The sequence below is a fragment of the Hippopotamus amphibius genome, chromosome 1 (genome assembly GCF_030028045.1).
Source record: "Hippopotamus amphibius kiboko isolate mHipAmp2 chromosome 1, mHipAmp2.hap2, whole genome shotgun sequence".
Lineage (NCBI taxonomy): Eukaryota > Metazoa > Chordata > Mammalia > Artiodactyla > Hippopotamidae > Hippopotamus > Hippopotamus amphibius.
This window is the reverse complement of record NC_080186.1, coordinates 126,415,445-126,442,046: the sequence shown is the minus strand read 5'-3', so window position 1 is coordinate 126,442,046 and position 26,602 is coordinate 126,415,445. Positions and strand designations below refer to the sequence as shown.

The 26,602-nt window shown below is 38.9% G+C and overlaps 2 protein-coding genes and 1 pseudogene across 2 annotated transcripts; 1 reads left to right on the top strand and 2 right to left on the bottom strand.

Moving 5' to 3' along the window:
• Window positions 1-478: 478 nt before the first annotated feature.
• Window positions 479-4,018, bottom strand: LOC130839403 (olfactory receptor 4F4-like). The gene is made up of 2 exons (XM_057713693.1): window positions 3,986-4,018; window positions 479-1,450 (listed from the first exon to the last, which is right to left on the bottom strand). Exons 1-2 carry the CDS (start codon window positions 4,016-4,018, stop codon window positions 479-481), a joined length of 1,005 nt encoding a protein of 334 aa, XP_057569676.1.
• Window positions 4,019-5,225: 1,207 nt separating this feature from the next.
• On the top strand, window positions 5,226-6,406 carry LOC130839344 (centromere protein L-like). Its single transcript, XM_057713592.1, has 3 exons — window positions 5,226-5,564; window positions 5,614-5,788; window positions 6,333-6,406. Exons 1-3 carry the CDS (start codon window positions 5,226-5,228, stop codon window positions 6,404-6,406), a joined length of 588 nt encoding a protein of 195 aa, XP_057569575.1.
• Window positions 6,407-8,982: 2,576 nt separating this feature from the next.
• LOC130839293 (olfactory receptor 4F6-like) lies at window positions 8,983-18,461 on the bottom strand (annotated as a pseudogene).
• Between the last annotated feature and the right edge of the window lie 8,141 nt (window positions 18,462-26,602).

The window sequence follows — 26,602 nt, the reverse complement described above, 5'->3', positions numbered from 1 at the left end:
GGTCCTGCTGCTGGTCATGCGTGGTCTCTGGGTCCCTGTCTCCTCCTTTGTCTGTTTCCCTCTCCTCACCCTCCCCCACTCCTCCCGGCTCCCAGCCCCTTCTTGCTCTTAACTGGCCACAGTAAGACACCACGCACTTTTTCTCCTTTGCCGTGTGGGGCAGAGTTGTGTGCCTTGTTTTTCACTTTAAAAGCAGATGCGTGGAATGTTTATGTTGCTCTGGTTGACGACCCTCGATAGAAAATGAGAAAGGGTCTACACGTGACACATGATGTCTGTTCATGTCGTAACTGACGTTTTGAGGATATTTTCTAAGTCACTGTGCTGCAGTTTCTTAATGCTTAAATAAAAGAGAAGTTTGATGCCTGTAAAAGAAAATATGAAATGGAAAGTATAATTTTCATGAGATTTACTAAGTAATTTACCAACTTTACTGTATACTGTCATTATTGCAGATTAATCTCACTGTTATTGAGATTTACGACTTTATCCTAGAATTCATATTCCATTTTCTCAGCCGTCTCATTGCAGTTTTCATGTCTTTGTTCCTCAGTGTGTATATAGTTGGGTTCAAGAGAGGAGTGACCACAGAACAAAAGACAACAAGGAATTTATCTAATGACTTGACGGAGAATGGCCAGGCATAAATGAAGATATATGGTCCAAAGAACAAAAGAACTACTGTGATATGAGCAGTCAAAGTAGACAGAGCCTTGGATGACCTCTCTGAAGGGAGACACTGGATGGTTACTAAGATGACAGTGTGTGAGACAATTAGGAGAACGAAAGAACACACAGGGAGCTCTCCACTGTTAGCAATGACCATGATATCCAGCCTATAGGTGTCTGTGCAGGCAAGTCTGATGACCTTGGGAAGGTCACAGTAAAAGCTGTCTACCTCATTGGGGCCGCAGAAAGGTAAGTTCTCAGCAAAGGCCAACTGGCTGGCTGAGTGGAGGAAGCCAGTTCCCCATGCAGCAGCCACAATGCCAACACACACACTGTCACACATAATTGTAGCGTAGTGAAGGGATTGACAGATCGCCACATATCTGTCAAAGGCCGTGGCCATAAGGATCGCCAACTCACTCCCACCAAAGAAGTGAAGGAGAAATACCTGAGCCAGGTAGCCCTTGAACGAGATGACCTTGCATTTCCTGAAAAAGTCAGGAATCACCTTGGGGGCTGTGACTGAAGTCAGACACAGATCAATGAGGGAGAGGTTGGCCAGCAGGAAGCATGTGGGGGTGTGAAGGTGGGAGTCAGAAGCTACAGTGATGACAATAAGAAGGTTTCCAAACACAGTTCCTACATCGAATACAAAAAAGAACACAAATAGGAAAATCCGGAGTTCCTGAGAATTAGAGAGTCCCAGAGAAAAGAACTCAGTCACTATGGAGTGATTTGTTTCACTTATTGATTCATTCCAGGAAATAGCCTCTGTAGTTACCTTGGAGAAGGGAGTGAAAAAAAGTCAGAAATATCATATTCAAACTCAAAGCCTCATTGTGGGCCATTCTGCTCACGCTCATAATGACAGTCTGAGGGTTGTTATATAAAGGCTTTCAAAATGCACTTGATCTAAACTCACAATTTTATCCCACATTCCTCCCCTGGATGTGCTTTGTAGTCCGTTATCCAAGCCTTAGTGTTTCCACTTATATTAGGCTTATTCCTAACAAAACACCTTTGTTCACGTTACCCTCTCTGCCGGATTAAATCTACAGCATCGCCCTGCATTTTTGTCCTTTTGCCCTGAACTCCGACACAGTTCATATTCATATTCTGTGGACTGTATCTTAGCTCTTAAATACATACAAAATTGTATGGCCATCACATTTACAAAGGCTTTTTATGACAGGCATTTTTGAGAAGGTATTTTTAATGGCCTAGTAGTCCACCACAGTAGTTTTGTGTACAGTTATTGGAAACCTCTCTATCAAACTAAAACAAATCCTCACAATTTCAGTTGTAGCGCATGGGTTTTGTATGTATCTGTGGACCTTGAATTCATCTTCTTTTGGACTTACTTTGCCATTTTTGTAAACATGAATGCTAATTATATTCCATCTATGGTTATTATATTGCAAATGAAGTAGTAAATCTAAAGTATTTTGTACAGTTTTTTATTTGGTAATTACACAATAGATTTAGATGATTATCAGCAGTAACATTTATCACCTTCTGATTCACAGAAAAACTCTGGCTCCCCAATAATCATTTAAAAGTTTACTTGTATTCTAAAAGTAATGATCATAGCAAGATTTTAGTTTCCCTATCTTTTGAATGAGTGCATTGGATCAAAATTTTTCTAAATCCCCACTAATTTAATACTCTGATGACTGAGGGAGGAACACAATTCCAAAATAATTTTCATAATCTCTCAGAAGCTTAGATAGCAACATGAAAACTAAGACAGATGTAGAGATTCAGCCTTACAGGAAGTTTACATTTATGAGGATTCTAAAAGAGAAGTTAGGAGTTATAAGAACTTATAGAGGATAGAATTTATACTTAATACTTGGTAACACGAAAATGTTTAGAAGAAAGGGTTAAGCCAAAATAAAATTAAAGATGAAAAATAGAATAGTAAAATAACTCAAAAAGTAAGGTTTAAAAAAATCAGGGAAAGAGGTTAAAAGAAAGAGAATGAAAAAAAGTGAGGGGGCTTCCCTAGCGGTTGAGTGGTGAGGACTCTGTGCTTCCACTGCAGGGTGCAGGGCTTAAATCCCTGGTCGGGATCCCACATGCTGCGAGGTGCGGCAAAAAACAAACAAATAAATAAATATTAAAATAAAATAAAAGAGTGAGGAAAATGTTTGCTGGGAGAAAATGTGAAGGAATCTTTAATAGAAAATGAAATTGAAAGAGGATTCTGGAATGCCTACTATGGGGGTTGGTGTTTTATTATTTAGACAGTGAAGAACTATTGAAGAATTATGAGCAATTGTTTAATAAATTTCTAACACATGGTTAGTAGTTAACAATAGCCGTTGTAAAAGATAGTAATAACAGGACGTGTCAACACGATGTGGGATATGAAAATGATGAGGCCAGTGTTTTTACTCTGTGTAATTGTGAGCACTGTGACAGCTTTAATTCTGATAAAAATTATAATAAGAATTAATATAGCAACAGGTAATATATAGATCACTTTTAGGAGCAGAAATAACTTTGGAGGGTGTAAAGGATGCTGATAATAACATGTGGAGGTATTGCTGAGGTAACTTTGTAAGTTGCTGTCTCCTGGGTAAGATCCTGAAAAGTGGTTGTTGAGCGTAAGTTGAGAAAGCCATTTCACTTGTGTGTTGGGGAGAGAAAATAAGTATTCTGCTCAGAAGTTTTTCAGTCAGCGAAGTAGGAAGTGGAACGGTAGCCTGAAGGAGAAGGACAGCCATGAGAATACTTGTCAGATGAGCTGTAGGAGTTAACAGGCAGGTAGGATGTAAAAGAGAGGAGTGGAAATTGACGGGTATCAGGGAGACATGCAGGCATAGAGTATTACTCAGCAAATTTCTTGGGGGAGCAGTAGTATTTTTTTCACTACTTAATTAGTTATTCCATGGCCCTTGGAAATTACATGTATTCTCTTCATTATCCATCCCTTAGCCCTATCCACTAAGACTCTGTATTACTGTTTTTAAAGTCCTATAAATATTTAGCAATTCTAACTTTATTTCCAAATATAAAGAAAAGTCTAATAGTAAAATAAGTCATAAATACTCATTTTAGTACCCTTCTGCTCAGCACAGCAATAAATATAATCACACTCATCATTGACAATACAGAGGATGGGATTCCTATTGTGAGATCATTTCTGACATGACTGGTTGCTTGGGATGTTTCTTTAGAATCAAGGAATGTGATTTAGAATTGACCTTGGAGATTTAGTGATGTGAAACCATTTCGTTTTACTGAGAGAGAAGGACAAACTCAATAGTTATGCCACTATAGATTTTATAACAAGGATAATGGTTTACCAAACGTTCTCATTCGCAGCAAAAAGGTTTTCTACCATGGTAGCAAGTAAGGATTCAGATATGCTATTCTTCAGCAAAAGGAATTTCTTTTTCACTTAGTTAAGACATCTGATTTCCTAAAGCTACTGGGTAGAGAGGGATACTATGGAATCCTCAGTTACAGTTACAGGGGACCCTTTCAAAGCTCATCTCTGACCGTTCGAAAATGAGTTAAAAAATTTTAGAAGAATTGTATCGCTTCTAAGTTAAACATTAGGTTAGGCTTATTGAAGAAGTTCTCCAGAATCTTACACATTGGTTGCAGCAACCACGAAGGGCCAGAACAATTGAACCAGGAAATCGTCCTCCGTGCACACTAGATTAAGCTTACAAAGTCAACCATTAGACTGTTCTGTTTGCCTTAAACATCTTTTACCCCTCTCTAAAGAAAAACACCTTACGTCTTTAAACATTTCACTGAAATTGAAGTCAGGAGACTTGGGGGCTCTAGCAGATATTCCCTGTGTGAACTCGGGCATGTCATTCAAAATGTCTGGGCTTTAGTTTCCTGTTTTAAAAATCAAGTCATTGGCCGCCTCCCCACCCGCAGGCCCCGCCGGCCGCGCCGCGGGCTCTCCCGGTGCCCGAGGACGGGCACGGCGCCCCAGGAGACGCGTTGAGCCAGGGTCGGCCCGCGGGCGGCACCACGGCCCTGAAGCGAGCGCTGCGGGCGGCGCGCGGGGCAACCCGGACGTGCTGAGGCCGCTGCGTGCCGCCCGCCCGCCGGCGCCCTCGCAGGGGGACCCGCTGGACGCGCTGCCGGGGCCCCACGCGGCCGGGGCCGGCAGGCTGCGGCTCCTGCGCTTCCCGGGGGAGGAGGCCGGCCTGCACGCCCGGCCTGCGCGCAACAGCGCCTCGCCGGCCCCCTCTCCTGCCTGCAGGGGCGGCTCTCGCAGGGCGGCTGCGGAGTGCGGGACTCAAGACAGTTCTGGTGCCACCGTCCTACACCCAGCTGCCCGCTTCGGCCACCCTGAGGGGGTGACCTGGCTGCTGCGTCACGGCGGTGGGGACCGCACCGTGGCCACAGACACAGGCGCCCTGCCTGGTCACTATGCCGCCCCCAAGGATACTTCCCCTCCCTGAGGCTCTGGTCAGGAGCCACCCTGAGGGAGTGAATGCCCAAACCAGGATCGGTGCCACGCCCCCGTACCTGGCGTGCCCGGAGGGCCACCTGGAGGTGACACAGTACCTGGGCAGGAGTGCTGCATGGGCCCGCACCTGAGCGCCCAGGACAGCATGAGCCCTCTGCACGCCGCCTTGCAGATGGGCCTCAGCCCGGTCATCGTGAGGCTGACCGTGGAGTCTTACCATGCACCAGAAGCGACTCCTAGGCAGAGTGCATCCTCAAGGCTTAAAGATTACTTTATAGGTGCCACCCCTCTGCAAAAACGATTAGAATCAGTCAGGAAGCCGACTTCATTTATGCCAACTCCGCCTCCAAGGAAAATTCCCCAGTGTTCACAACTGCCGGAAGATGCTGATCCTCCAAAGTTTGCATTCCTTCTGCATAAACAGCGGACTTTATATAGTTTAACTCCCTTGTATAAATTCTCCTATACTAAAAAAAAAAAAAAAAAAAAAAAAAAAAAAAAAAAAATTCTCCTATACTAATTTCAAACAGTATTCTAAACTTCTGAATGCATTTATTGCTGCTGAAAAGCAAAAAGGACTTGCTGTGGAAGTGGGAGAGGACTTCAGCATCAAAGTGATTTTCTCTACCCTCCTGGGAATGAAAGGAACACAGAGAGACGCTGAGGCATTTCTTATCCAGATTCTGTCAAAATCTCAATTGCTGTCTGAGCACAGAGAAGGTAGAGTGTTGTGGACTGGTTGATTCTTCTGTATATTTGGAGACAGTCTTCTGGAGACTGTTTCAGATGATTTCACCTGTCTACCCTTTTTCCTTGCAAATGGTGCAGAGACTAACACAGCCATAATTGGAACCTGGTTTCAGAAAACTTTTGGCCGTTATTTCCCTCCCTTAGCAATCAATGCATTTAATCTTTCCTGGATGGCTGCTATGTGGACTGCATGCAAAATGGGCCATTATATGGCTACTACTGAATTTATTTGGTCTGTACCCTGTAGCCCTCAAAGTCTGGATATTTCTTAGGCCATACATCCAGAAGATGCAAAACCTATGTGGGACAGTGTTCACAACACACCTGGGGAAGTTACCCAGGAGGAAGTTGACTTATTCATGGACTGCCTGTATTCACATTTCCATAGGCATTTCAAAATTCATTTATCAGCCACAAGATTGGTTCGTTGTTTCAACATCTGTAGCTTCAGCACACACTGATGGAAAAATAAAGATTTTGTGTCATAAATACCTTATTGGAGTGTTGGCATATTTGACAGAACTGGCAATTTTTCAAATTGACTGAGGCCTTGTGGGGACTATAAGTTATGGATTATATACCTTTTTCTCATTGATTATCTGCCTAATTGCTATACTGAGAGGGACTGCAGGAGAAATGGGAATCTGTGCATCGGTTTTCCTCACAGTGTCTTGGTGTTACCCAGATGAAAGCCAAGAAGATCTAGAAGAACAAAGACGGTGGTAGTGGATGAACTGCAGCCAGGTGCTCGTGTAACAGTCATGGTCGTTTCGGATGTCAGTCTCTAGAATATGCCGAGTTCTTAATTTGCTGGCCATCTTTCTAAAAAATATATAATGTTTATTATGTCAAACTTTTTAGAATTCAAATGAAATACCTCTTATACTGAATATTTCTGATTTGCATCTTTAAAACCTTTAATCTCTAATTTTAAGCATTTTAGACTTGCATTCAGAGAGAATTTCTGTCTTCTACAGACGTTTTCCTAGCATCATTTTGCTGTAGAGAATTTGCAATTAAAATCTTCTCCAAAGGAAACTGAAGTTACATTTTTTAAGCCAGTGATATGCTTCTGTTTTTAATATTGTTTAATTCTTATTGCAATGTTGAATTAGATATTCACTTTTAAAATGAAAAAAAATTTATTGGATCAAAAGCTCTCAAAAAATTCCCACAAGTCTAAGAGTCAGAGTTGTACCTTTATGTGAAAGAAAAGCCTAAAACTAGGTTTCGTTGGGATTCCAGGAAGGAAGGAAATAACTGGGTAAGAGAACACTGGATTTGGAGAAATATGGGGAAAAGGACCCTCAAACAGAGAGAAAAGAATAGATTAGCCCAGAAGATTCAGGAGAAGAACTTACAACACTTGTATAATACTAAGTTGTATAACACAACAAGGGCTACCCTTGCTAATATTATTCATAGAAATTCTTCTAAGTATTTAAACCAAATTCTTGATTTTTCCATTTTTCCCGAAAATAACATGCAATTGAATTCTGCAGAATGGGTTATTACTAATAACAGCATCTCATTGTCAATAAAAATGCTACAATTTGGTTAGTTCCGCTAATATATTTCACTTTCACTTTCCACCTACCTCCTTCATAACTGGACTACGGCAATTTTCAGAGCAAAGAAGTGTTCAGATTTTCCTTTTATTTGCACTTTCTCATGAAGTATAAAATTTCCAAGAGAATAAAATCTATATAAACTGTCCTACTAGTAAATGACTTGCTTAATTAAGAGCCATTTGTGAAAGTGACCAGAGGCAGATGAAAAGATCTGAAAATAGCCATCCAGAACTTTGGGTGCGGAGACTAACTCTTACAGACTCACAAGCTTTCCCTTGAGGAAATAACACTAAAGCTTCTTGAGTTAAGGGCTATTGTCACAGTTTCTTGGCTCACTTTGGCATGTTTATGACTTCACTGAATCTAAAGGTAAAATTTTAAAGAATCATAGTAAAACAAATAAGATAAAATTATGAAATTAAAATCCAGACATGTTAATAGACAATAAACAATAATGCTTTAGATTTTATAGAAAGGGGATAGCTTAGAATTTGTGGAGAAAATATAGCAAAAATACTTTGACCAAAAATAAGAAAGCCTCACTTTTTATCATATATCATTTTTTTATTAAGTAGCTTTAATTACCCTACAGAGTTTAAAACTAATCTGAGTTATCACAATTAATGTTCTTTAAATCAGTCATAGAAAGACATCCCAAGTGGTCTCTCAGCTGTACTCCTTGACTACCAAACATTCCAGATTTTACTTGAAAGATGTCAATTATCTTCTTTGTTGTAAGTGCCCTAACTTAAGAAGGAACACATTAAATAAGCTAAGATCTAGATGGAGTACCCTCCTCTAGGAAATAAGTCCCTTCAAATACTTTTAGAATCGTAGATACTTTTTTAGAAAGAATCAAGAAATACTTTGAACAAAAACATTGGAAAAAAATTGGAAAACAGGCAAACTTTGTGTAATACAAAGTACCAGAGTCTATTTCTAAAACAAGATTGTACAAAGTACATTAATAGTGAAAGCCTGAAAACAATTGTGTTTTAACATAGTGTCAAAGTGTTAATCTTCCTATTTATATAACTTAAAGTACAATTATGATAATTGTTTCTTCCTCAATTCTAATGTCTACTGGTTTACATAAACCCATATTTTATCCATTGGATCCACATAATTTCCATAAGAAATATTCATTAATTTCCAGTGAAGCTTATTATCAGGTGGAAGATACTGATGAAGGTAAATTTTATATATATATATATATATGTAAATACATGTGTATTTATATATAGGTATAAAATATCCACATGAAAATTGAATGTAACCATTGGTGTTAACTACAGTTTAGGTTTGTAGGTTAGATAGAAATATGTAACACTTTATTTTTTATGATTAACAAAAATTGCTGCAACTCTATGTAAATGAAACTATTTGATTCAACACCTTTTTTATAGACTTCTCAATTTTAAAAGGCAATAATGAAAAGGTACAGATTCTATAGTGTTCATGGCGATCACAAGGGCCTTGAGAGTCCATGACATTCGTCTTGTGCTCTTATCAATGAAATCTGTTATGTCATTTCCCAGAACTTCCAACCTGTCAACTTAGCCTTCTCATTGCCACCTTCATATCTCTGTTCCCTAAAGTATATATGGCAGGATCTAAGACAGGGGTGACGGCAAAGTCCACAATGGCAAAAAAGGTATCCAGTGACTTAGTAGGGAAAGGCCATACATAAAGAAACATGCATGGAAGGAAAAAGAAAAACACGACAGTGATGTGAGCTGACAGAGTGAAGAAGGCTTTGGGTAAATCCTTTGAAGAATTTGTCGGACAGTGACCAGAATAAAAGTGTATGATACAAATAAGAGAAAGAAGGTGCCCACAGATATGAAGCCACTGTGGGCAGTGACCACAAATTCTAGTCCATAAGTATCCATGCATGCAAGTTTAATAACCTGAGGAAAATCACAATAAAAGCTCCCCACATTATTAGGTCCACAGAAAGGTAAATTTATGACAAAAGCAAACTGAGTCACAGCGTGAGTCACTCCAATTATCCAAGCAGCCACTACCAAAAGCATGCACATTTTGGGATTCATAATAGTTAGATAATGGAGAGGCTTGCAGATTGCTGTGTACCTGTCACAGGCCATGGCTATGAGCAGCACCATCTCTACTCCTCCTGTGACGTGGACGAAGAACATTTGCATCATGCAGTTGTGGAAGGAAATGATTTTACAAGCACTGAAAAGATCGGAGATCATCCTAGGAACTGTGGTAGATGAAAGGCCCAGGTCAATGAGTGATACGTTGGCTAGCAGAATATATATGGGGGTGTGTACGTGAGAGTCAAAAATCACTGTGAACACGATGAAGAGGTTTCCGAAGATAATCCCGAAATAGAATATAGAGAAGAAGAAAAAAAGTAAAAACTGCATTCCCAAGCATTGTGTAAGTCCCAGTAACACAAAGTCAGTTACCACTGAGCCATTACCTTGGTCCACTGAATCATAAAGAAGGGAAGACTGTCAAGTAACCTGAAACAAAAGAAAGGAGGAATCAACTTAGAAGTACCGAAAATGTGGTGTTAAATGTTGATCATTTAAAATTGGTCCTTTTACTTGATAGATAAAAGAGTACTTACAAAATAATGGGAACCCAGGGTATAAAACATTGAGTACAGCAAAGCTGCACTCAGAGTCAGTCTATTGCTTTAAATGCTCCCATTTATTTAAGTATGTGAAGTAATTAGACAACTTATAGAGTTAGCAAAGAATGCACAACATAAACACAAGGAATTCAAGTGAAGGAAAATAATAAAAATTAAAAACAAAAAATAAATGAATCCCAGAAAATTGGAAGAGTGTATATGAGCATATTAAATGTTTTTTTTTAAAAGACAACCTTTTAAAAATATAATTAAGAATAACAGGAGTAGAATCAAGATGGCAGAGTAGGAGGATGTGCACTCACGCCCTCTTGCAAGAGCACCAGAATTACAACTAACTGCTGAACAACCATCGACAGAAAGACACTGGAACTCAGCAAAAAAAACCCACCCCACATCCAGAGACAAAGAAGAAGCCGCAATGAGATGGTAAGAGGGGCGCAACTGCATTACAATCAAATCCCATAAATGCTGGGTGGGTGACTCACAAGCTAGAGAACAATTATACCACAGAAGTCCTGAGGATTCTGAGCCCCACATCAGGCTTCCTAACTTGGGAGTCCACCAACGGGAGGAGGAATCCCCAGAGAATCAGACCCTGAAAGCCAGCAGGATTTGATTGTAGGACCTCCACAGGACTGGGGGAAATGGAGACTCCAGTCTCAGAGGGGACACAAAAAGGTGTGCGCACCAGGACCTAGGGGGAAGGAGCAGTGACCCCATAGGAGACTGAACCAGACCAACTTGCTGGTGTTGGAGGGTTGCCTGCAGTTGTGGCTCACTGAGGAGACAGGGGCACTGGCAGCAGGGGTTCTGAGAAGTGCTCATTGGTGTGAGCCCTTCCAGAGTCCACCATTAGCTCCACCAAAGAGCCTGTAAGCGACAGTGCTGGGTCGCCTCAGGACAAAGGACTGCCAGGGTGGGAACACATCCCCACTCATTGGCAGACAAGCAGATTAAAGTGTCACTGAGATCCACCCACCAAATCAGATTAAAGTTTTACTGAGCTCCTCCCACCCAGCCCAACCCACCATCAGTCCCTCCCATCAGGAAGCACCCACCAGCCTCCTAGACAGCTTCCTCCACAAGAGGGCAGACAGCAGAATCAAGCAGTATCAACAGTATTTCATCTTGTGGAACTGAAAATCACAGCCACAGAATGACAGGGAAAATAAAAAGGTGAAAGACTTTGTACCAGATGAAGGGACAAGATAAAAGACCAGAAAAACAACTAAATGAAGAGGAGATAGGCACTCTTCTGGAAAAAGAATTCAGAATAATGATGGGGAAGATGATCCAGGACTTTGAAAAAAGGTTGCATGCAAAGATCAAAAAGTGGCAAGAAAAGTTTACCAAAGACCTAGAAGAATGAATGAACAAACAAACAGAGATATGCAACACAATAACTGAAATGAAAAATACACTAGAAGGAACCAATAGCAGATTAACTGAGGCAGAAGGGCGAATAAGGGACCTGGGAGACAGAATGGTGATAATCACTGATGTGGAAAAGAATAAAGAAAAAAGAATGAAAAGAACTGAAGACAGCCTAAGAGACTTCTGGGACAACATTAAATGCACCAACATTCGCATTATAGGGGTCCCAGAAGGAGAAGAGAGAGAGAAAGGACCGGAGAAAATACTGCAAGACATTATAGTGGAAAACTTCCCTAACATGGGAAAGGAAATAGCTACCCAAGCCCAGGAAGCGCAGAGAGTCCCAGGCAGGATAAACCCAAGGAGAAACATGCCAAGACATATAGTAGTCCAACTGACAGAAATTAAAGATAGAGAAAATTTATTAAAAGCAACAAGGGAAACATGACAAATAACATACATGGGAACTCCCATAAGGTTAACAGCTGATTTCTCAGCAGGAACTCTGCAAGCCAGAAGGGAGTGGCACAATATATTTCAAGTGATGAAAGGGAAGAACCTACAACCAAGAATACTCTACCAAGCAAGGATCTCATTCAGATTTGATGGAGAAATCAAAAGCTTTACAGACAAGTAACAGCTAAGAGAGTTCAGAACCATCAAACCAGCCCTACAGCAAATGCTAAAGGAACTTCTCTAAGCGGGAAACACAAGAGAAGAAAAGGACCTACAGAAACAAAAACAAAACAATTAAGAAAATGGTAGTAGGAACATACATATCCATAATCACCTTGAACGTAAATGGACTACATGTACCAACCAAAAGACACAGACTGGCTGAATGGATACAAAAACAAGACCCACATATATGCTGTCTACAAGAGACCCACTTCAGACCCAGCGACACATACAGACTGAAAGTGAGGGGATGGAAAAAGGTATTCCATGCAAATGGAAATCAAAGGAAAGCTGGAGTAGTGATACTCATATCAGATAAAATAGACTTTAAAATAAAAAATGTTACAAGAAACAAGAAAGGACACTACATAAAGATTGAGGGATCAATCCAAGAAGAAGAAATAACAATTATAAATATATATGCACCCAGTGTAAGAGCACCTCAATACATAAGGCAGATGCTAACAACTATGAAAGAGGAAATTGACAGTAACACAATCATAGTGGGGGACTTTAACACCCCACTTACACCAATGGACAGATCATCCACACAGAAAATTAACAAGGAAACACAAGCTTTAAATGACACAAGAAATCAGCTGGATTTAATAGATACCTATAGGACATTACATCCAAAAACAGCAGATTACACATTCTTCTCAAGGGCACATGGAACATTCTCCAGGATAAATCACATTTTGGGTCATAAATCAAGCCTTGGTAAATTCAAGAAAATTGAAATCATATCAAGCATCTTTTCTGACCACAACACTAGGAGAATAGAAATCAATTACAGGAAAAAAAAACTGTAAAAAACACAAATACATGGAGGCTAAACAATATGCTACTAAATAACCAACAGATCACTGAAGAAATCAAAGAGGAAAACAAAAAATACCTAGAGACAAATGACAATGAAAACACAATGATCCAAAATCTATGGGATGCAGCAAAGGCAGTTCTAAGAGGGAAGCTTTTAGCGATACAATCCTACCTCAAGAAACAAGAAAAATCCCAAATAAACAATCTAACCTTACACCTAAAGAAACTAGAGAAAGAAGAGCAAACAAAACCCAAAGTTAGGAGAAGGAGAGAAATCATAAGGATCAGAGCAGAAATAAATGAAATAGAGACAAAGAAAACAATAGCGAAAATCAATGACACTAAAAGCGGGTTCTTTGAGAAGATAAATAAAATCGATAAACCTCTAGCAAGACTCATCAAGAAAAAGAGGGAGAGGACTCAAATCAATAAAATTAGAAATGAAACAAGAGAAGTTACAACGGACACTGCAGAAATAAAAAGCATCATAAGAGATTACTACAAGCAACTATATGCCAATAAAATGGACAACCTGGATGAAATGGACAGATTCTTAGAAAAGTATAACCTTCCAAGACTGAATCAGGAATAAGTAGAAAATATGAACAGACCAATCACAAGGAATGAAATTGAAACTGTGATTAAAAATCTCCCAACAAACAAAAGTCCAGGACCAGATGGATTCACAGGTGAATTTTATCAAACATTTAGAGCGGAGCTAGCACCCATCCTTCTCAAACGCTTCCAAAACATTGCAGAGGAAGGAACACTCCCAAACTCATTTTATGAAGCCACCATCACCCTGATACCAAAACCAGACAAAGCTACTGCAAAAAAAGAAAACTACAGACCAATATCACTGATGAATTTACATGCAAAAATCCTCAACAAAATACTAGCCAACAGAATTCAACAACACATTCAAAGGATCATCCACCATGATCAAGTGGGGTTTATCCCTGGAATGCAAGGATTCTTCAATATATGCAAATCAATCAATGTGATACACCACATTAACAAATTGAAGGATAAAAACCACATGATCATCTCAATAGATGCAGAAAAAGCTTTTGCCAAATTCAACACCCACTGATGATAAAAACTCTCCAGAAGGTGGGCATAGAGGGAACCCACCTCAACATAATAAAGGCCATATATGACAAACCCAGAGCAAACATCATTCTCAATGGTGAAAAACTGAAAGCATTCCCTCTAAGATCAGGAACAAGACAAGGATGTCCACTCTCGCCACTACTATTCAACATAGTTTTGGAAGTCCTTGCCACAGCAATCAGAGAAGAAAAAGAAATAAAAGGAATCCAAATTGGAAAAGAAGATGTAAAACTGTCACTGTTTGCAGATGACATGATGCTATACATAGAAAATCCTAAAGACGCCACCAGAAAACTACTCGAGCTAATCAATGAATTTGGTAAAGTTGCAGGATACAAAATTAACACACAGAAATCTCTTGCATTTCTATACACCAACAATGAAAGATCAGAAAGAGAAATTAAGGAAACAATCCCATCCACCATTGCAACAAAAAGAATTAAATACCTAGGAATAAACCTAACCAAGGAGGTAAAAAAAAACCTGTACTCAGAAAACTATAAGACACTAATGAAAGAAATCAAAGAAGACACAAACAGATGGAGGGACAGACCATGTTCTTGGATTGGAAGAATCAACATTGTGAAAATGACTATACTACCCAAAGCAATTTACAGATTCAATGCAAACCCAATCAAATTACCAATGGCATTCTTCACAGAACTAGAACAAGAAATTTTACAATTTGTATGAAAATGCAAAAGACCCTGAATAGCCAAAGCAATCTTGAGAAGGAAAGACAGAGTCGGGGGAAACAGGCTTCCTGACTTCAGGCTATACTACAAGGCTACAGTGAACAAGACAGTGTGGTACTGGCACAAAAACAGAAATATAGATCAATGGAACAGGATAGAAAGCCCAGAGATAAACTATGGTCAAGTAATCTATGACAAAGGAGGCAAGGATATACAATAGAGAAAAGGCAGCCTCTTCAATAAGTGGTGCTGGGAAAACTGGACAGCTACGTGTAAAAGAATGAAATTAGAACACTTCCTAACACCATACACAAAAATAAACTCAAAGTAGATAAAAGACCTAAATGTAAGGCCAGACACTATAAAACTCCTAGAGGAAAACATAGGAAGAACACTCTTCGAAGTAAATCACAGCAAGATCTTTTTTGATCCACCCCCTAGAAGAATGGAAATAAAAACAAAAATAAATAAGTGGGACCTAATGAAGCTTCAAAGCTTCTGCACAGCAAAGGAAACTATAAGCAAGACAAAAAGACGACCCTCAGAATGGGAAAAAATATTTGCAAACGAATCAACAGACAAAGGATTAATCTCCAAAATATATAAACAGTTCATCCAGCTCAATATCAAAAAAACAAACAACCCAATCAAAAAATGGGCAGAAGATATAAATAGGCATTTCTCCAAAGAAGACATATGGATGACCAAGAGGCACATGAAAAGCTGCTCAACATCACGAATTATTAGAGAAATGCAAATCAAAACGACAATGAGGTATCACCTCCCACCGGTTAGAATGGGCATCATCAGAAAATCTACAAACAGTAAATGCTGGAGAGGGTGTGGAGAAAAGGGAACGCTCTTGCTTTGCTGGTGGGAATGTACATTGATACAGCCACCATGGAGAACAGTATGGAGGTTCCTTGCCAAACTAAAAATAGAACTACCATATGACCCAGCAATCCCACTACTGGGCATATACCCAGAGAACACCATCATTCAAAAAGACACATGCACTTCAATGCTCATTGCAGCACTATTTACAATAGCCAGGACATGGAAGCAACCTAAATGTCCATCAACAGAGGAATGGATAAAGAAGATGTGGTACATACATACACTGGAATATTACTCAGCTGTAAAAAGCAATGAAACTGGGACATTTTTAGAGACATGGATGGACCTAGAGACTGTCATACAGAGTGAAGTGAGCCAGAAAGAGAAAAACAAATATTGTATATTAACACATACATGTGGACTATAGACAAATGGTACAAATCAACTGGTTTGCAAGGCAGAAATAGAGACACAGATGTAGAGAACAAACATATGGACACGAAGTGGGGCAAGCAGGGGGGGTTGGGGGCGGGAATGAATTGGGAGATTGGGATACCAAATTGTACACTCTAAATACAGGCAGTTTATTGTAAAAAATAAAATAATTTAAAAAGAGAATAATAAAATTATAAAAGTTAGAAATGAGTATGGAAATGCATAATAACAGTTAAGATACCTCTGAAGGCTATTTCCTGCATGTACTTAAAAACCATCTACCCCAAACCATTACGTGAATCCTATGTCAATTTGAAATACTATAGAGAGACAAGAAGGTTGATATCTTCATAATATAAAAAAGTTCAAACCATTTAATAAAACCTCTGAGACCTAACAGATAAATGGACAAATGATATGAAAAGAGAATTCAGAAATGTAAATTACATATCTATCTGTGTGTATATATATTTCTTCCTCAGAAATCAAATCAAATAAAATGTATTACTATTATTTGTCTAAGTTAGAAAAAAGTTTTACAATTATTATTATCAAGCCAACAAAGACTCATTGAAATAGGCACCTTCATACACTGCTGATAGAAATAGACTGTTTTAAAATTAAAGAAAATATTTTGAAATCATGTGTCAAATATCTAGAATCCGTACCACTTGCTGCAATAATACTCCTTATGGAATTCTATTTGTACAGAAAAAAGGATTTTTTGCACAAAAATGTTTATCATACTTACAGCTGGTAAAATTTTGAACAATTTAAATGTTAAACATTAGGTTTAATTCTGTTATAATATATGTTTGTGAGGTAAATATTACTGTTATTAAAATAAACATTAATAGAAATTTATAATAGCAATAGGAGTAATTTTACTTATAATATAAATTGCAAGAAAAGTAAACAGAATGCATAGTACAGTAGTTGATTTTGATTTTCTTAGAGCTTCAAAAATCCTTTAGATTTTGAAATATCTTTCAGTATGCATAGTATATTTATATTAGATTTTTTGAGAAAAACATCAAAGAGCATGGAGAGTTAAAGGAATGGCTTATTAAGAATGTTTGAAAACAAAGATTGACCTGTAATTATTAGAAGACTAACTGGGGAAGAAAAGGACTCTAGTTCTTCTTTCATCCAATTAGATAGTTTCATAATTTGTCAGAATTGATTTACAAGTATAGTGTCCTGACAGAGCTGGGGTTTTATTGTGGCAATAGGAAAGGTTTGATTCATTTCCTATTTCCACAATATATTATTGTTTTTATTACCTCTTGATTAATTTTTATACCTTCTTCTACCTTCTCTCACCTAGATGTTCTCTTAAATATCCTTCCTAGCATTTTCTCTGAAAACCACGTTTAACCATTTTCAAGTTATTCATTCTACTGTCATTAGATTTCTCATCCATATTTAAATCACCCAGGTCTCAGGGACTTAAGGACAAAGGATTTGGGAAGGGAAACTGAAGCTGGGGAGCATTATAGGGTTAAGAAAGTTATCCCCGGAAGATTTCATGGCAATACCCACTATTCTGCTGGGCAGAAGGTGTTTGGTAGCTTCCTGATCTCACTATCCAATTCAGTGTCTTTAGAGAAATAAAGTTGAAGCTGAAGAATCATGTTGACTGCTTACAATCAAATGTTTTCTCCTATAAAACTAAAATAAGACATATAAACACAATACGTCAGGACTTATCATGAAATTGGGTATTTCATTTTATAAAAACAATTAAAGTCTCTAAAGTAATTTGTCAGATTTGGAAACTTCCATTACTATTAGGTTAGTACTGCTGGAATAGTGTTTGTCTCGGAGTATGTGATAATTAAGCTTTTGAAAGAGGAAAATCGCAAACTATATGAACCTATTAGCCTGAGCACTAAAACCTTCCATTTGTAAAATGTAATTTAATTTGTTTATAATATTTAGTCATTCTAAAAGGGATAATTATAATACAAAACATGGAACTAAGAGTGTGATCAGTGTGGTGAAGTCAGTCAGTAGTGTGTCTAAGGAACGGGCAGGAAAGAAGACCTAAAGAAAGAAGAAGAAGGAAGATGGATTAGAAAGGGAGTAGGAGAATAAAAGGGAGGCAGGGGAGGGAACAATCAGAATCCTAAAGGACAAATAAAGAGGATAAAATGATGATTAAAAGAGGCACTGGTGAAACGTTGTACATCTTTGCTGATGTTGCCTGTTATGATTTAAATCAATACACATCAATAGGGTATGAATACCTAAGAGTGTAGACGTTATTTGGCTTTTCCTTCCTGAAAGACTATTTTCTTTTGCATTGGGTATAGCTCTTCCCAATCCCCTTTCCTATTCTTCAAACAACCTGGCCAGTCCTTGACCAGTTCTCTTTCAGAACTTACAGCCACCAGCTCCTCGGTACCATCCCCTGGCACAAGGCCAGAATCTTTTTTGAATCTGATCATAGCGTCTCAGCCAAGGCATTGACTGGAGCCTTCAAATTCAGAGGAAAGTAATAGTGAAGAGAGGGGAGCACACCGGAATCCTGGAGGATGAGGACTGAGATTTCCTTCTTTTTTAAAATGGAATTTGGTCCTCAAATAGGGTGGGAATAGGTGAGTCCAGATGTCTGTTTTACACAATGGAAAATGAAGTTTAAAATGAGTTGCAAAGCACAAAAGTCAGAAACATATGTATCTTGAAAAAATCTCCACATTAAGGAGATAAAATATCAAAGAGCGTGCGTGTGTACGTGGAATTAATTTTACAAGACAATGCAATTCAATGATTGAAATTTGATCACTGGAGAGAGATGGTGTATTATGAAAAGACAAAAATATGTCAGCAAGGAGAAAACTTCTGGCACAGTATTCTACAGAGGAGCAGAAATTGAAGGGGGTTGAGGGGGAGAGGGAGAGGGAAGCAAACATGACAGGGGCAGGGGCAGTTTTGTAATTTAAAAGCATCTTTCCTACTTGCCCGTTTAGTCACAGGATGCATATATTTAGGAGAAGAGAAGTTCAGAGAGCTTACTCTTCACCTCTGTAAACAATCACTCCTACCCCCCTTAAAGACAAAGCTATATGTAAGATACTCCGTACTGGGAAAGAAGCTATTAGTTGCACAGGAGAGTGACCCACCGCTGCTGCAGAGACAGCCAGTACCCAGCCCAGCATCAGTTTCTCTGGGGCACTAAATCCTTGTGTCACACACACAGGTTTCCTCAAGAGAGAAATATGGAAAGAATTGGATGAAACAGAGGCACAGAGGGAAGCTTTTGATGTAATATACCAGAGTGTATTCCCTGTTTAGGGTGGGTGACCTTTGGCTATGAATTGGTTGGAGTGACTGAGATGAGGGTGTGAAAATAGTTCTGAGCTGACAGAATATTCATAGGACCATGAATGAAACTTGAAGAGATAAATCTAAACTCTTAATATGTAAATATAATTCTTACAATTCATAACAGGAGAATAAATTAATCATTTTCCTGTTTTTAATTATAGAAGATGTTTACCTGTGACTGTCTAACTGTGCTCCTAAACTTTGGAATGCTGGGGATGAAGGTCTGCTTGAATGCTCTTGAATTTAATTTTTCCTGAGTTGACCAGATACAAGTAAATTTTGTATCTTATTGGATCCATTTCTTAAGAGTTCGTGGGAAAACAGATAGAAACATAAAGAGAAAAAATGTAGGGAGTGATTCTGAGTTGTCTGTAGCAGGAGCATGTTTACCTGAGAAGGAGATCATCATTCAGAGCACCTGTAACAAGTCATCCAGACAAGCTTAGTAGATTTCTCTGAAGAAGCCTGGCTTTATCTGTGATGTGTACATACAAAAAAATCTGACTTCCAGGTTATCATAGAGGCCTCAAGGTGTCACGGCTCTATATTTGTTGTATTTGTTTTAGAGGTGTATTTCATTTTCTTCTGTTCAGAAACAAGGGAAAACAATATTCTCTAGAATAGCTGCAGAATGATGGCTCGTATCAAATTAATTTTTGTAAAATAGTGACATTCCAAATTGATGGAAAATGTCTCCTGTTTCCCTCTCCTTACCCCCACGCAGGGCTTGTCTGCAGCACTGTGAGCAGTACAGAGTTCCATAAATCTTTCTACCATGCTCATATACTCCTGTCCTGATGTGCCTTTGTTCTAAGTGGAGACTAGGGTACCAGGCAAAACAGCATATTAAGATGAATGAGGAAGAATACAGGCAGAAATCAAGTGCTAGGAAGTTGGCCAGCTAGGCACAGAGCATCTCCTGGGGCTGTTTGAGGGCTGTCTCCTGGGGCAGGCATCATGAGTGTGCTTGGCAGTGGAGGGGGCCCCTGTGCCAACAGAAGAGCAGGAGTTGTTAATGTAGAGGTCATGAGCCCTGGGAGTATCAGAGAGGACTGAGAGCAATGACTACAGGCTGCCTGAGCTGAGATTGGCTCAAGATTTGAATCAGCCAAGCCTTCAAAAGAACTCACCAGTAGATTCCCTCTTGCAAGAGCACCAGAATTACAACTAACTGCTGAACAATCACCGACAGAAAGACACTGGAACTCACCAAAAAAGACACCCCACATCCAGAGACAAAGGAGAAGCTGCAATGAGATGGTAGGAGGGGCGCAATCGTGTTAAAATCAAATCCCATAAATGCTGGGTGGGCGACTCACAAACTGGAGAACAGTTATATCACAGAAGTCCACCCACTAAAGTGAGGGTTCTGAGCCCCATGTCAGGCTTCCCAACCTGGGGGGCCGGCAATGGGAGGAGGAATCCCCAGAGAATCAGACTTTGAAAGCCAGCGGGATTTGATTGTAGGACCTCCACAGGACTGGGGGAAACAGAGACTCCACTCTTGGAGTTTGTGGATTCCTGTGGGTGGAAAACTCTTTATGCAGGACTGCACAAGCCACAACAAATGCTGACTGATGCAGGTTTTTTCAGGTAGTTTAGACTAAGTTATGTTGCAGTAACAAACAACCTCAATACAAGTGGCTTATAACAAGTTTATTGTTTTCTCTGTTGTATTGAGGTATAATTGACAGATAAATATTGTGTATATTTAAGGTGTACAGCTTGATGCTTTGATATATGTCTGCATTATGTATAGCAAATAATTACAATCAACCTAATTAATGAATCCACCGTTTGACACAGTTATCTTTTTTTTTTCTGTGAGAACACTTTTGATTTACCTTCTTAGCAAATTTCAAGTACAAAGTCCTTGAAACTGAACTTGCTTGAATATTAGATCTCCAGAACTTATTCACCTTGGTATGTGAAACTTTGTCCCTTTTGACCCATTTCACCCTCCCCCATCCCCTGGCAACTGCAATTCTACTCTTTGCTTCCATGAATTTGACTATTTTAGATTTCTCATGTATGATACCATATAGCTTTTTGCTTTTTTGTTTTTTTATAAATTTATTTATTTATTTATTGGCTGTGTTGGGTCTTTGTTGCTGCACACGGGCTTTCTCTAGTTGCTGAGAGTGGGGGCTACTCTTCATTGTGGTGCGCAGGCTCCTCATTGTAGTGGCTTCTCTTGTGGAGCACGGGCTCTAGGTTCGTGGACTTCAATAGTTGCAGCACACGGCCTCAATAGTTGCAGCTCATGGGCTTTAGTGCACAGGCTCAATAGTTGTGGTGCACAGGCTTAGTTGCTCCGTGGCACGTGGAATCTTCCCAGAGCAGGGCTCAAACCCATGTCCCCTGCATTGGCAGGTAGATTCTTAACCACTGCGCCACCTAGGAAGTCTGCATTTTGCTTTTTATCGTTGCTGTTTCACTTATCTCCAGGTTTAACCACATTGTTGCAGATGGCAGGATTTCCTTCCCTTTTCTTAAGGCTGAATAGTATTTGGGGGGGGGGTGAGGCGTGTGTGTGCACACGTGCATATCACATTGTTTTTATTCATTCATCTATCACCAGACATTTAGGCTGTTTCCATATTTTGGTTAATGTGAGTAATGCTGCAGTGAACATGGGAAGGCAGATATCTCTTCAAGATACTGATTTCATTTCCTTTGCACATATATGAAGAAGTGGGATTGCTATATGAAAACGTAGTTCTATTTTTAATTTTTTGTGAACCTCAACACTGTTTTCCCATAATGGCGGGCACAGTTTTATTTTTATGTAGTTTCTTAAGTCCCTTAAATTGAAAATCTCTCCAGACCTGTGTGTATAGAACTATTTAATTTTTATAGCTTCATAGTATTTCATTGCATATGTGCTACAATGCGATTAATACCTTCTCTATTGATTGACATGTATTAACAACATTCTATTACATGTATATGTGTGTACGTATGTGTAAATAAATACATGTTATATAAATATAGATGGCACATAGACATAATATTTGCTCTTGGGCTCTTATGTCAAGAAATAGATCTATACATTTTAAATTCTAATAAAGATTGTCAGTTGATAATTCCATCAACGATGTGTAAGAGTAGCTTTCATGTTGAAATCTTGATAATACTGGGAATCCTTTTTCATTCTAAAATGTCTCTTCTCTTTCTCTTTCATTCGTTTTCCCTGTCAATTGACACAACAGAAAACTGTGGATTTCCTTGGCACTGCTGCTGATGAGGCTGAGCCAATAGGTTTATTGGCCACTTGCACCAGTTGTTTTCATTGTTCTTATTGTCAGTTCCTGTGCATGTATCCCTGTCCCCCCACTTTTTCACGTTTGACCTCCCTGTGGAGGTAATATATTAACCTTTCTATCAAATATAATGCTTTGTTTGACTGATGCCACTATTTTCCCCTTCTTATTGAACTGTAACAAATGAAGAGTGTGTATTAAGGAATAAATTTTTAACATTTAGAAAGTCAAGAAAAGAGAAAAACAGGGGGAAAAAATGACCTGGTTTTCTTACCACCAAGAAAAAAATCTATTAGTACTTTTTCTTTGCTGACCTTTTTTTTTTTTTTTGGTCTTTGAAACATTTTTTATTTATTTTGTACAATTGGGAACATACTGAATACACGTTTTTTATATACCAGAATATGTATGTTTTAAAATCTACATATTGTATGATCAAAGCTTTTAGACAGAGACTTGATTCTAGCTTTTTTAAAATGTCACAGCCACTGCAGTTAACTTTGGTCACTGTCCCATTCTCCCTTGCTCACCCCTGCTCTATGTTTTTCTCAGTGATTGGCTCTAAAATTCTCCATCCAGTGCCCTTGTGTCAGGGCCTCCTAGCACCACCCCTGAGGTGGCTACAGTACCCGCTCCATGACCATCACCCTCACAATGTCCTTCCTGACTGGCCTGGCTGCCTTCAAGTCTGTTCTCAACTATAGCAGGTTCAAGGTTCTCCAACCTTCTTATGCTGCTTTCTTGTTGAGGCTGTGCAGGATTGCGCCCAAGGGAGAGGCCAGGCACAGTGTGGAGTGCCACAGGGAGGAGGTTGTTAGAGGTGTGGGGCCTGGAGGAAAGCTTGGTGGTGGCACGGCAAATGGGGGACTCACAGTATTCAAGTCAGGTGTGGAACAAGCATCACTCTTGGATTGTTTGTTTAAGGATAAAGTAGTGTAGAAAATCAGGTATGGGAAAACTAGTTACATATCAGGTTGAATTCGATACAACTGATATTTGACCATCTTTGAACTACTGAAAGAAGGAATTCATATAGCCCCCAAATTAACACATGCATAAAAGCCCAGAGATGAACAATTTATTGATAAGAATGAAATATAAACCTGTTTCTACTTTTTCCCTAGACGTGTGAGTTTTAAAAAGGGTTTTCTTATACATTTTTTCTTGGAAACATTTCCTTTTTCAAATGTTTAGTATTCACTTATTTTATAGCCCTGATTTTTATAAACATATGAGGAATAATGCTTTCTCCAGGAGAAAGAACTATCAATATTTTAATTCTCTAATTTTTCTTTTTATACGCAATGTATAATAGGTGCCCCTTATAGCTTAATTTTTAGCTTATCCACTTTTATCGCACTAACAAATATTGTTTTTTAAAGATCTTTATTGAATATAGTAGCTTTACACAGTTGTGCCAATTACTGAGGAACACCGAAGTAAATCAATTGTATTTATACATATATCCGCATAACCCCATCCTCCCGCGACTCCCTCACACCCTCCCTATCCTGGCCCTCTAAGTCATCACCCATCATCCAGTTTATCTTCTTCTGATATGCAGGAACTTCCCACGAGCTACCTATTTTACATTTGGTAGTGTATATATGTCAATGCTACTGTCTCACTTCGTCCCAGCTTCCTCTTTGCACCCACCCGCACCCCCCCATCAGCGTGTCCTCAAGTCTGTTCGCAACATCTGCATCTTTATTCTTGCCCTATCACTGGGTTCATCAGTACCATTTTTTATTTCTTTTTTTTTTTTTAGATTTCATATATAAGAGTTAGCATACAGTATTTGTTTTTCTCTTTCTGGCTTACTTCACTCTGTATGACAGTCTCTAGGTCTACCCACCTCATTACAAATAACTAATTTTCATTCCTTTTTATGGCTTAGTAATATTCCATTATATATATGTGCCACATCTTCTTGATCCATTCATCTGTTGATGGGCATTTAGGTTGCTTACACGTCCTGGCTATTGTAAACAGTGCTGCAATGAATATTATGGTACAGGTTTCTTTTTAGATTATGATTTTCTCTGGGAATACGGCCAGTAGTGGGATTGGTGGGTCATATGCTAGTTCCATTTTTAGATTTTTAAGGAATCTCCAAGCTGTTTTCCATAGTGGCTGTACCAACTTACATTCCCACCAACAGGGCAGGAGGGTTCCCTTTTCTCCATACACTCTCCAGCATTTATTGTTTCCAGATTTTGTGATGATGGCCATTCTGATCGGTGTGAGGTGATACCTCACTGTGGTTTTGACTTGCATTTCTCTAATGATTAGTGATGTTGAGCAGCTTTCCATGTGTTTGTTAGCCATCTGCATGTCTTCTTTGGAGAAACGCCTATTTAGGTCTTCCGCCCATTTGTGGATTGGGTTATATACTCTTTTAGTATCAAGCTGCATGAGCTGCTTGTATATTCTGGAGATTAATCCTTTGTCTGCTGCTTCATGGCAAATATTTTCTCCCAGCCTGAGGGCTGTCTTCTTGACTTGTTTATGGTTTCTTTCGCTGTGCAAAAGCTTTTAAGTTTCATTAGGTCCCATTTGTTTGTTCTTGATTTTATTTCCATGATTCTAGGAGGTGGGTCAAAAAGGATCTTGCTTGGATTTCTGTCATAGAGTGTTCTGCCTATGTTTTCCTCTAGGAGTTTTATAGTGTCTGGCCTTACATTTAGGTCTTTAATCCATTGAGTTTATTCTTGTGTATGGTGTTAGGAAGTATTCTAATTTCATTCTTTTACATGTAGCTGTCCAATTTTCCCAGCACCACTTATTGAAGAGGCTGTCTTTTTCCCATTGTATATTCTTGCCTCCTTTGTCAAAGATAAGGTGTCCATATTTGCGTGGGTTTACCTCTGGGTTCTCTATTCTGCTCCATTGATCTACATTTCTGTTTTTGTGCCAATACCATACTGTCTTGATCACTGTAGCCTTGTGGTATAGTTGGAAGTCAGGAAGCCTAATTCCACCAACTCTGTCTTTCCTTCTCAAGATTGCTTTGACTATTCAGGGTCTTTTGCATGTTCATACAAATTGTAAGATTTCTTGCTCTAGTTCTGTGAAAAATGCTGTTGGTAACTTGATAGGCATTGCGTTGAATCTGTAAATTGTTTTGAGTAGGATAGTCATTTTCACAATGTTGATTTTTCCAATCCAAGAACATGGTATGTCCCTCCATCTGTTTGTATTGTCTTTGATTTCTTTCATCAGTGTTTTATAGTTTTCTGCATACAGGCCATTTGCCTCCTTAGGCAGGTTTCTTCCTAGGCATTTTATTCTTTTTGTTGCAGTGGTAAATGGGAGTGTTTCCTTAATTTCTCTTTCTGCTCTTTTGTTGTTAGTGTATAGGAATGCAAGAGATTTCTGTGCATTAATTTTGTATCCTGATACTTTTCCAAATTCATCGATTAGTGTTAGCAGTTTTCTGGTAGCATCTTTAGAGTTTCCTATGTATAATATCATGTCATCTGCAAAGAGTGGCATTTTATTTCTTTTCCAATTTGGATTGCTCTTATTTCATTTTCTTCTCTGATTGCTGTGGCTAAAACTTCCAAAACTATGTTAAATAATAGTGGTGAGAATGGTCACCCTTGTCTTGTTCCTGTTCTTAGATGGAATGCTTCCAGTTTTTCACCATTGAGAATGATGTAGGCTGTTGGATTGTCATATACGGCTTTTATTATGTTGAGGTAATTTCCTTCTATGCCCATTTTCTGGAGAGTTTTTATCATAAATGGATGTTGAATTTTGTCAAAAGCTTTTTCTGCATCTGTTGAGATGATCATATGGTCTTTATCCTTCGGCTTGTGAATATGATGTAACACATTGATTGATTTGTGAATACTGAAGAATCCTTGCATCCCAGGGATAAACCCCACTTGATCATGGTGTATGATCCTTTTAATGTGCTGTTGGATTCTGTTAGCTAGTATTTTGTTGAGGATTTTTGCATCTATAATTCATCAGTGATATTGGCCTGTAATTAT

Coding starts and splice junctions, on each gene's coding strand:
- LOC130839403 (XM_057713693.1), bottom strand. CDS start 4,018: ATGGTAGAAAACCTTTTTGCTGCGAATGAGAAC. Junction 1,451..3,985: donor TTTTTGCTGCGAATGAGAAC/GTTTGGTAAACC, acceptor CCCTTCTCCAAG/GTAACTACAGAGGCTATTTC.
- LOC130839344 (XM_057713592.1), top strand. CDS start 5,226: ATGGGCCCGCACCTGAGCGCCCAGGACAGCATGAGCCCTCTGCACGCC. Junction 5,565..5,613: donor ATAGTTTAACTCCCTTGTAT/AAATTCTCCTAT, acceptor AAAAAAAAAAAA/AAATTCTCCTATACTAATTT. Junction 5,789..6,332: donor CGCTGAGGCATTTCTTATCC/AGATTCTGTCAA, acceptor ATGGAAAAATAA/AGATTTTGTGTCATAAATAC.